The sequence below is a fragment of the Oncorhynchus gorbuscha genome, linkage group LG05 (assembly GCF_021184085.1).
Source record: "Oncorhynchus gorbuscha isolate QuinsamMale2020 ecotype Even-year linkage group LG05, OgorEven_v1.0, whole genome shotgun sequence".
NCBI lineage: Eukaryota > Metazoa > Chordata > Actinopteri > Salmoniformes > Salmonidae > Oncorhynchus > Oncorhynchus gorbuscha.
In genome coordinates, this window is record NC_060177.1 from 54,942,307 (window position 1) to 54,954,081 (window position 11,775).

General features: G+C 42.0%; 1 protein-coding gene across 1 annotated transcript; it reads right to left on the minus strand.

The window, feature by feature from the left end:
• Positions 1 to 1,913: 1,913 nt before the first annotated feature.
• LOC124036082 (annexin A1-like) lies at positions 1,914 to 10,362 on the minus strand. Its single transcript, XM_046350223.1, has 13 exons — positions 10,193 to 10,362; positions 9,433 to 9,504; positions 8,875 to 8,965; positions 7,950 to 8,044; positions 7,658 to 7,771; positions 6,478 to 6,568; positions 6,309 to 6,388; positions 6,158 to 6,214; positions 5,949 to 6,042; positions 5,121 to 5,216; positions 3,095 to 3,153; positions 2,664 to 2,786; positions 1,914 to 2,302 (listed from the first exon to the last, which is right to left on the minus strand). The coding sequence occupies exons 2-13, from the start codon at positions 9,490 to 9,492 to the stop codon at positions 2,243 to 2,245; spliced, it is 1,020 nt and encodes a 339-aa protein (XP_046206179.1). The 5' UTR covers positions 9,493 to 9,504; positions 10,193 to 10,362; the 3' UTR covers positions 1,914 to 2,242.
• Between the last annotated feature and the right edge of the window lie 1,413 nt (positions 10,363 to 11,775).

The following is an 11,775-nucleotide window of genomic DNA, read 5'->3' on the forward strand; positions in this document are numbered from 1 at the left end:
CTCTGCATCAAAACTCAGCAGGACATAGTGGGCATGTTCGAGCTGATCACTTTTGTCAAGTCAGTGACCATCATTGGTCACCACCTTTCAAAGTGTGTTGCATCATGGTGATAAAAATGGTCAGACTTGCGCCTAAATTACTTTATAAAAATCATGTGATCAAAGTTAATGAAGTTTTGACTGCAGTCGATTGCAAGTTTCAGCAGTTCCTCTTCAACAATTTCATCCTGCGGCCATCGCCTGCCTGCATTGTGGGAGGCTTTATTGTCAACCAATCATTAAGGTGTTTTTGTGTCAAACAGGAACTAACTTTGCCGTAATTCACGTAGGCCTTTACAGTGGATATGTAAAAATGAAGTGATATTTGAGGCTCTCACCAAATGATTGTAAAATGTACACACTTATTTTGGCCACCCCTCAGAGCCTGGTTCCTCTCTATGTTTCTTCCTAGGTTCCTTCCTTTCTAGGGAGTTTTCCTAGCCTGCGTACTTCTACATCTGCATTGCTTGCTGTTTGGTGTTTTAGGCTGGGTTTCTGTAAAAGCACTTTGTGACATCTGCTGATGTAAAAAGGGCTTTATAAATCAATTTGATTGATAGATTATCAGTTTTTGATATCGAGGTTGGAGACATTTTTATTTCAACATTATAAAGAACAACTTTTATAAACAATGGCAACACTGGCATGTTGCACTGAGCCTTGCTGTTGGAAAACCACAAGTTTTCGTAATGCACCCCCCCCCCCCCACCCTCAACTTTTGTCTACAGTCGGTTGCATTCGCCTTACCACTCAAACGAGCCCAGTGTCTTCTCTATTTCAGCAGGCTCTCCACCAGGTCTGTGTGGCACCAAACCATGGGTGTCGCAGACACTGGTAATCTTCAATTTCAGATGATCCCTCTTAACACATAGTTCCACCCCAGTTATCACTCCTTTCAATGGCGCCCTGCTCCGGAGAGCAAAGCAAGTCACGTCTTGTCCCGAGGCGTGTGGTACGGAGTGCCCTGTCCCTCTGGGCAGAAGACACACCAAAAAAAAAAAAAAAAATCACAAGTCCACTTCGAGTGACTTTTACCGATTCAACAGTCCCCAACCTCCTCCACCCAACCTGGATTAGCCAGAAGGCAAGGGTCCATTCTCTCCAGAAATCTCACTCCCACTGGACGAGGCTCAAACTCTGTCTTCACTGCACCTGCCACCACAGGTACTGTAATTCATGCAGATCTCCTCTAGAGCGGTGATGTTTTGGGGCTGTTGCTGGGCAACACACACTTTCAACTTGAAAGGAACAATGCTGAATGCTGAACTGTAGTTAATGAACAGCATACACACGTAGATGTTACTCTTGTCCAGATGTGTTACGGCTGTGTGAAAATCAATGTAAACGGTATATTCCATGAATCTGTTGGAGTGGGTCCAGTGTGCCTGGCCTGCTGGCCTTAATGTGGGCCATGACCAGCCTTCAAAGAGCTTCATGATGACCGAGGTGAGCGCGACAGTCAAGATGACATTAGGCCTGCCTTACAATATAGTCTTATTTCAATGGATAGAATATGTGGAATGGCATCAAACATGTGGTTTCTGTATGCTTGATACGGTTTCCTTTTACATTGAGCCCATCCTCCAACCCCCCCCCCAGCCTCTTCTGCTTTACATGCACTAACATCACATGACCATCTTAGCTACTGTAGATAATACAATTAAAGCCATTTACAAATCGAGAGAGAGATCCTTCATTTGTATTAATCACACATACCATGTCTGCCTGTGTTTTACAATGTTGTGAATTGAGCTCACGGCATGGTCTGAAGTTGTTGATTCTCAAATTAAACCTTAACCTATATGCTGCATTTTGAAAATAAACATACCATGTTGCAGAGACTTAAAAATACACACACAGATAAAGTCAGACAATTTGGAGCCACAAAACACTTTATTTGCACAAAGGACCAGTTATCCAGGGCACAACGCTACTGCATATTCTTGCCACACAAATGGTGTCTGGTATATTGCACTATAGATCCTCAAGTCTGCTGAAGCTTGGCTAAATATTTGTCAATGCTGCTTACCATGTTTACTGTGCTCATTGCTGTTAGCAGGTAGAGAACAATGCATCATGACTGCCATTTCAGTTGTCATGAACCATAATATTTTGCATTTGGGAGTGGAACATTTATGTACATTATTCTCCATTGGCACTCATGCACTGTGGTAATTGGCTCCAGGTGAGATCTGAGAGAAAGTTAGTTGTCACTTCCACACAGGGCCAGTAGGATCTTCTCATAGTCTCCCTTGGTGTCATCCTAAGGAGGTAAGAGACAGCGCACAGAGTTACTCTGCAAAATGTAAAGGTCAATCATGTCACACCATTATACAATTTTAGTTAAATTATTTTCAGATGCCATATTTCCCAAATGGTTTGTCTTTTGTCCAGATGCCGATTGGACCTAGTAATCAGAATGCCTTACACAATGTGATGCATTACTTAACTCGGAGGGGGTGGTGTCAGTTCCCCAGACCCCTTGATTAAGTCTAGTCCTGGATATAAAACATTCTCAATGGAGGATCTGTTTAATTAGATTTTTAGTCCAGTACTATGCTTAATCTGGGAAAACAGTAACTTGTCTTTTATTGCCACTAAAGAAAGTGGAGACGTTTGCTCACCAGAATTTCCTGGGAGAGGGATTTCCCAAATGTCTTCTTGTACTCCTGTTTAATCCGGGCCAGGTCGACTTCAGACCTGCTCACCATGACCCGGGTCAGAATATTGGTCCTGGTTCCTTTACCCTGGGGTATGGCACAGACACACAAACTGAAGATGTATAACTGGATAGTGGAAGCTCCTTACCCTAAATCAAGATCTGTTTGTGCGGTCTTGTACAGTATGTGCATAACCAGTGTTCTTGTGTAGAATGTCACATCTTAAAACAAGTAGAAAAATGTACTAAACAGGGAGAAACTACCAGGATTTTTCCAACAAGAAATGCTCATTTTTGTTTTTAATATGAATTTCTGTTACATACCATAATGATCAGGACCCAGAGCAACCTCTCATCTGGCACATAAAACCTAACAATGTTTAACAGTTAACACACCTTCATTGCCATGTTGAGCTTCTCAGCAAAGAAAGCAGGCTTGCTTCCAGCACACTTCACTGAAAGACAAAGGAAAAACAGTCAAGTGACAGCATCGACAAGGGGCATTCTCCAAAACTGTCTCAAGGTAGGGACTTGCTTAAGGCCCCCAAAAGGCTAAGACTGGACAAGCGGGATAGGTAGAGGAGATTCAATCAAATGTTAATTACACATGCTTTGTAAACAGGTGTAGGCATAGTGAAATGCTTACTTACAGGCCCTTCCCAACGATGCAGAGAAAAATAGACAAGGAATAAAAACAATGAGTAACGATAACTTGGCTATATACACGGGGTACAAGGACTGCGGCGATGTGCAGTGGTATGAGGTAGATATGTACATACAAGTATGGGTAAAGTGACTCGGCAACAGGATAGATATGCCTCTAATGTCTATGTGAGGAGTCAGAAGAGTTTGTGCAAAAAGGGTCAATGCAGTTAACCAAATAGCTACCCCGGACTAACTATTTAGCAGTCTTATGGCTTAGGGGGTAGAAGCTGCAGAGGATCCTGTTGGTTCCAGACTTTGTGCATCAGTAACGCTTTCCGTGTGGTAGCAGAGAGAACAGTCTATGACTTGGGTGTCTGATTAACAATTTGTAGAGCCTTCCTCTGACACAGCCTGGCATAGAGGTCCTGGATGGCAGGGACCTCTGCCTCAGTGATGTACTGGGCCGTACACACTACTCTGTGGCGCCTTGAGGTCAGATGCCAAGCAGTTGCCATACCAAGTCGTGATGCAGCCTGTCAAGACATTCTCGATGGTACAGCTGTAGAACTTTGAGGATCTGAGGGCCCATGCCAAATCTTTTCAGCCTCCTAAGGGGGAAGAAGTGTTGTGCCTTTTAACAACTGTTGGTGTGTGGACAATGACAATTCCTTAGCGACGTGGACATAACTTGAAGCTCTCAATCCGCTCAACTACAGCCCCGTTGATGTAGCTGGAGGCGTGCTCCGCCCTCTGTTTCCTGTAGGCCACAATCCGTTCCTTTGCCTTGCTGACGTTGAGGAGAGGTTGTCCTGGCATCACACTGCCAGGCCTCTAACCTCCCTATAGGCTGTCTCATCGTAGGTGATCAGGCCTACCACAGTTGGGTTGTCAGCAAAGTTAACAATGGTGTTGGAGTCATGAGCGGCCACGTAGTCGTGGGTGAACAGGGAGTACAGGAGGGAACTAAGCACGCATCCCTGAGGGGCCCCCGTGTTGAGGGTCAGTGTGACGGATGTATCGTCTACCCTCACCACCTGGAGGCGGCCCTTCCCGGACGTCCAGGACCCAGTTGCAGAGGGAGGTGTTTAGTCCCAAGGTCCTGAGATTAGTGATGACCGTTGAGGGCACTATGGTGTTGAACACTGAGCTGTAGTCAATGAATAGCATTCTCACATAAGTGTTCCTTTTGTCCAGGTGGGAAAGGGCAGTGTTAAGTGCAAAAAAAAGACAGCATCATCTGTGGATCCTTTGGGGTGGTATGCAAATTGGAGTGGGTCTGGGGTGGTGGTGATGTGAGCCATGACCAGCCTTGCAAAGCATTTCATGGCTACAGATGCCATTTAGACAGGTTACCTTGGCATTCTTGGGCACAGTGACTATGTTGGTCTGCTTGAAACATGTAGGCATTATAGACTGGGTCAGGGAGAGGTTGAAAATGTCAGCTAAGATACTTTCCAGCTGTTCCTATGGACTTTTCTTAAGTCAGACATAGAGCTCCATTGTCCTCACAAAACAGAGGAATGAAATGACAGGCATTTGCAATCAGTAATTGGATAATATGAAACTACATTTATATATAAATAAAATATTATTTTAGTCTCAAGACTTATTTTGCTCAGTGTGGCCTTATTTGAATGAAGAAAATGGAGCCCATGATGTAATGTTACAGGACTAAGGCCTAGTGAAGGGTGTGATGCAGCAGAAGACATGGACATTGTCCTTAAATAATCTGTGTATTGCAATATTACTAGGCTTGGACCTGGCTGTGTTCGCTCACCTACGGCTGTCAGACAGTTCTCAATGTCTCCCTTCAGTTCCAGGTCAATAGCCTTTGCCACATCCACCTTACTGTACTTGGTGTACCGCTCAAACGCTGAGAGAAAGAGAGAGTGGGAAAGGATTACGTACTTGAAATTATTATACAGTATCAACCATGTGTGCTTGTACATGCAGTGTATGAAAAAGGGGGGGAAAAAACACCTAGATTCTATTAGCATTTGTGGTGTGTTGACCAAAATTAACATTTTTTTATTAATTTTTTATCATTGAAGTCCACACTCAGGTATTTGCAGTGAAAAGAAATGTATGAAGTGTCTAAAATAAATTCTGGACAAATATGTCACTTGACTTCAACAGAAGGGTGTCAGACTAATTTTGCGGGCTGCATTCGGTCTTCACTGAGGTTCGGAGGGCCATACTTAAAATGTACTATACATCGTCGCAGTAAAAATAAGGTCCTATGTCACTTCCAATGCTCCCTGACTTAGCTTTCGTTTCAATGACTTAGTCCTGTCACTCTGGCCAGCTTACTATGAATGTAGGTCCATTATCATTTGTAGTTTTGATTTAGTTGGTCATTTAAAATGTTGACTGAATATATAAAATAACCCCCCCCCCACCCCTAACAAAGCACCCGCAGGCCAGATTGAATGTGCTCGTGGGCCACATGTTTGACACCCCTGGTCTAACTGATGACAGAAACAAATCACACTATAGGGCTACGACATAATGAACAGGTGGTGAGAAAATAAATAGTGTAAGCTTATTGGGCAATGTCTTCTTTACCAAATGTGTGTATACATGTGCAGTTTGTGTGTATATTCACCTTGGCGGAGCTGAGGAGCACTTCTGGTGGTCAGAATGTCAATGAAGACAGAGCAGTCTGTTCCCTTCCTCTTCTCTCCAGCCTCATACAGGGCCTAGACAGATACAGTAGGCACGGGCATCACACACACAGGGTTCGCATTACACATTGACTCTTTGCGGTGCCCAAACTTGATTCTGACACACATTCACTCTTCCTCTCCTCCATACCCTGGCATCACTGTCAGCAAGTTCCTGGTTCACCATGGTGTCCTCATTCCTAGTAGCCTACAGTAAGCGAGTGAGAGAGGGTGAGTGATGTTAATTGTGCCAAACTATTTAGCTTTAAACAAACTATAAACACACAAAGAATAAAACACACCTTGCAGAGCGAGAGCAGAGCATTCCTGAAGTCTGCGCCTGTGTCAGATTTGATGTCATCCTCTAGCTCCTTTTTGTATTCTAGCAATGAAAATGCCATGATTATTGGTATGTTGGAAATATCACATACAGGACATTTACATAGACATATTTAAATATTGCAGACACACCTCCCTTATAGACTTTCTTTATCTCTCTGATCTCCTTATTGGTCCTGGAGGCCAGAATCTCAACCAGAGTATCCTCGTCTGTGCCCAATCCCTGAGAGTGAAGTCGAGAGGGGAGGGGTGTGAACAGTCAACAAGGACAAAAGGGTCAGGTCACATCAGTCGTAAAGCTAAGAAAAGTCCAGGATCGGATAACACAAACAGAAAGTGCAGGGCAGTGTTAATTATGCCCCAAAAACAACACATGGAGGGACTACCTGCACTTGTTCAATAATAGCTCATTTGAGTCTACCGCTATACCAGACACATCCCATCATGAAATCTAAAGTACAGTAGATACTCGTCAGCACAGTCTCCTCACATATTAAAACAGTCCCACCAGTTGTAAAAGTCACATTTTTTTGCCTCACAACAGTGTAATAATACATCAGAATGAGTCACTCTGGGCTGAATGTGAGGAAGTGGGTGGGTGGGTGTGTGTGACTAAGCAGCAGACCAAGAATACTGAATGACGACATCGCATCTCCTTCAGAACTGATTCATTACTCAGTGGTGTAAAGTACTTTATACTTTGAAGTACTTTTACTGAAGTTGTTTTTCGGGGTATTTATATTTGACAACTTGTACTATTACTTCCCTAAATTCCTAAAGAAAAATATATATTTTTTAATCCATACATTTTCCCTGACACCCAAAAGTACTCGTTACATTTTGAATGCTTAGCAGGGCAGGAAAATGGTCCAATTCACGCACTTATCAACAGAACACTTGACCCTGGTCTTCCCTACTGCCTTTGATCTGGCGGACTCACTAAACACAGGCTTCGTTTGTAAATTATGTCTGAATGTTAGTGTGCCCCTGGCTACCCATAAATAAAGTGCCATCTGGTTTGATTAATAAAATTATTTATACTTTCGATACTTAAATATATTTTAAACCAAATACTTTCACTCAAGTAGAATTTCACTGGATGTTTTACTGAAGTCCTTTTCTATTGAGGCATCTTTACAGTTACTCAAGTTGAAAATTGGGTACTTTCCCCCACCACCGATTACTCTTTAAATATTTGTATTCTGTTACAGTCTCTAGGCTTACCCAAACAAGACGGAATCTGCACAGTTGTTTGTAATCTAAGTAGTAGTATATTCAGAGTTAGTGAGTGACTAGCTGCGTGCACGTTTACCTTCATGGCCAGTTTGAGCTGTTGGGCGTCATATTGGGCTGGGGTCTTGAGCAGAGCCAGAACCACATCCTCCAGGTCTCCCTTTAGGGCAGACTTCAGGGCAGTCTCCAGAGGCTGCAGAGAGAGGGGTGACACTTCCACAGTCATACACAAGTGTGTGTGTGTTAGGCTGGTGTTTGCACAATTTCTATCATTCCATCGGTTCTAAAGTGCAAACTCCACCCACCCGCATATCCACCCACCCGCATATCCTAAACCAAACTACTGTGTTGGTAAATGTGTCACAGCTTACCTTGCCGCTAGCCTTCTCATAGGTAGCTTTGATCTGCTGTCTCTGGGCGTTGCTCCTCCTCACCAGCACATCAATGATGGTGTTCTCATCCACACCTACATCACAAGATGGAGGGACTTGTTCAATAAGAAAGGCTGTTGCGCATGTTGCCTAATCCATGAGCCCTTTTTTTTACTAACACAAAATCTCTGAATGGCCCCGGCCAAATGGTGAAGCAACCCTGACTACTCACCAGCAAGAAACAATGAACACTGACCCGGACATGCTCACACTAGTGTTGTCATGATACTCAATTTTGTACTTTGCTACCAGGCTTAGTATCACGATATTCAATACAGAAACAATACTCGTATGGCTCAGTTGGTAGAGCATGGCGCTTGCAACGCCAGGGTTGTGGGTTTGAAAATGTATGTCACTACTGTAAGTTCTTATTTACAGAGGGTATACACATTTGTTAAGGCAAACGAAAGTTCACATGTTCCAGAAGGCATTTCTACCAAAAAACAATTTTATAAAAAAAATAAACAGTTTACATTCAAATGGCTCTCCTGTAAGTAGGTACACGAGACATACACTTAGTGTCCTAACACGAGTCACATATTTTCAACTTGACAGAATGGGGTGATTAAGGAAATGTGTGTGATTGATATATCAATGTGTAAGGTGCTGTTAAACAAATTCTGTGCTCATCTCAGCCAAAGCTGGAAATATCTAACAATTAATGATAGTGCTGCTGGAAATGTGTTGTTAATTATATTATTTATGTCTGCCACATGTGAATTGTTTTGTTTGACTGAAAAACAAAAAGGTAATAAAACTTTAAATTGAAAACAAAAAGTGCATGGAGAGACATTTTTTGTGGTACGGGACCTAGCTAGGGGTGAAAGTAGATATGTAACAGACATATAGAGTATGTCAATCTCACCTTTGGCCTTGATGGCCTTATCCAAGATGCCTACATCCCCATCGACACTGAAATGCAGGTCAGGAGTCACAGTGCCCTGATTGGGTAAGGTCTGAGAGATCGAGAGAGAAACACTTAGTTTCCATGCAGTGAATTAATGTACATCTTCACAAAATACAGAACAATGATATAGAAGCAAAGAAATGAACAGCCCATACCACATAGAGTATGTTAACAATCATACAAAGAATATGTTACTAACGGGGGAAAGCGCAGGAATTGTGCAGTTTTCCCCCGGTTTCAACTGTTTCTGAAGGGAAGGGCTCCTAAATTCCTTTTTATGAGTCACAAGTATGCTCCTCCCATTATTTTGCATCTCAGACTCTGACCCCCTTTCTTTATCTTTAACAGCCATCCCTTTTGGTCTGACTTCTGTCCTACCTCCCCGGTCCCCCTCATTTCAATCCAGCTACAAATATACAAACACTGCCTGGTAACTTTCCACACATGCATACCACAAGGGGGGAAAAAAAAAGCTGATTTGGGAAGTTCCCTCTAGAAAGTGGAGCAGAACCTTACAGAGTCATCGGGTAGGCCCAGATAGACGGTCTGCTGCAAGAAGGCTGCGATGAAGGACATGGTGGCACGGGTCTGAAGAGAGAGGTCAAGGGGGATTCAATAATAACCACAGTATTAATAACATCCTTTGTATTGAACACCAAGGCCTTTTGCATTTCTGAGTGTTAAAATGGAGGGACGAAAGGCTCTTTGTTTCCAGAATATGCTACAGTACAAGACCAATTTGGTCAAATTACATTTCAGTGGACTCATCCAACAACCTCGTACACTTTATGCCTCATTGAATCTGGTACAACATAAAATATTTGGCTAGGACTGCCACTTAGATAGGCATGTTTAATTTTACTCTAATGATTATCCTATAACATGTGGATATAATTCGTGTATGCACAAATTATGCATTTTGTCACCGCAGAACAAATTGCCCCCATCTATTTCACAATGGTATGGCAAAAGTCGTGTGATGACCACGCCTAGACTCATGTAGAACTCGCCCAAAACATTAACCGTTTCGTCAATTTTACTCAATTAGTTCAATGGTTTAAGACATAACAGGATCCCCTATATAAAATTATTATTAAAAAATAATTAAAAAGTCACTACTACGCCAGCCACGCACACACACCTACCTAAACGACAAACAAACAAGGATGTAGGCTAAGTACAATAAAGTTCCTTGACAACGTAGCCGTATTTAGAATGTAGGCTAGCGGGGAAGTTACTTTCCCAGTTTAACACGGTTCAAACAAATTACTGTTACCTGGGCTCGATGTTCAAGTTCCTGGAGTAGGTTTATCGAATCAAAAATAGGATATTTTACCGGCTGCTCAAAGATAGGGACTGGAAAACTTTCTCAGACTGAGCTTGCAGACGTTGTGAAGTTGCGCTCATGTATTTATACAGCCACACGATAAACCCCACCTAGCAATGTGCATCCCACAATTGCGCTTCACTACCATGACTACGGAAAAGTTTCCATGCAGTCCAATAAGGAAAATTGAAAATCCTGACACAATTTGGTTAAATGAAAACAGATGTGGAATGTTCAATTGCCCTCTTGAGTTGATGTTAACAAATTACATATTTAATATATACACTACAAATTGAGAGGTAAAATAGATTTCTTAAACCACGTTTCCATTCCAGTTTTGTGAGTAAATCAAAACAGCTCTGATGGAAACAGGAAGTTAAGGTAAAATGTTAGAAATGCCGACAAATCATTTGTTTGTTCAACATGGTGGGATATGTTTGTGTCAGTAAAATGAATTATGCGAGAAATGTCGGTGGAAAGGACTTGATGCGCAACTATAAATAATGTCAAAATAAACTTGGGAGTCACGAGATGATATGGTATGTGGTCCTTCCACGAGGACTCGAGAAACCATGAAGTTTATTAGGCTACAAATGAAACAAGTTATGATGAACATTGGAGGCTGCTGGTTGGGAGGATAATAATGGCTTGAATGCAGCAAATTGAATGGCATCCAACACGTGGAAATAATGTGTTTGATGTATGTGATACCATTCCACTTATTCCGCTCAAGCAGTTACCATGAGCCCAATTAAGGTGCCACCAACCTCCTGGTGAAAGTGCAGAGTGATCTTAATGCGCCTTTCTAATAAACATCAATGATCTTATTCTGGTGACATGATGCTTGACTGCTGTTTGAGAAATACAAGTAGTATCGCTCTTATCAATAATAATCTCATCATCTAGACTCGTCTACCCCATATGCACTACACAGGACGCACTGCAACTGCCTCTGCAACGCAATGCAGCAAGGCAAACCCAGCGTTCTATTGGAAATGTATGTACTTCGGGGCCCAGATTCACAAAACACTTCTTACGCAAAAATGTAAGAAGCTTCTTAAGAAAAAAAATGAAGAAGTTTATAAAATGCTTCGTAAATCCAATTACTCAACAATATCTCAAGATTTAATGATTTTCTTCTCAAAAATCTTATTACAAATATTATTAAGATATTTGTTGCCAGGCAACCGTTTTTGCTAGCTATCTAGCTAAACATGTTCAATTGCTTTCAATTGCTTTTTCTCTCACTGACCTGAGTTTAAGACAACGGTTTAGCTGTCTTGGAATTAAGAACATTTCCAATAACTTTATTTTCAAGAATCTAATTTCTTCTTAATTTTTTGCTTAAGAAGAAACATAAGACATTTGCTTAACTTTCTTCTTTAGGAAAAATGGCAGTTAAGAAGACATTTCTTCTTAAGAAGGTTTTGTGAATCTGGTCCCAGGTGTACCAAAATGAAATAACTACAAAGATTTTTTATAACTAAACCAAGATAGACCACAAACTGTCGTTTCCAATGGGAATAACTGAG

Bases quoted from the DNA above. Each gene is read 5' to 3' on its own strand.
- LOC124036082 (XM_046350223.1), bottom strand. From the start codon at position 9,492: ATGTCCTTCATCGCAGCCTTCTTGCAGCAGACCGTCTATCTGGGCCTA. The intron at 8,045-8,874 runs GTGAGATTGACA...CTTGTGATGTAG, and splicing joins TAAGGCCATCAAGGCCAAAG to GTGTGGATGAGAACACCATC. The intron at 3,154-5,120 runs GTGAGCGAACAC...TTTGTCTTTCAG, and splicing joins GAACTGTCTGACAGCCGTAG to TGAAGTGTGCTGGAAGCAAG.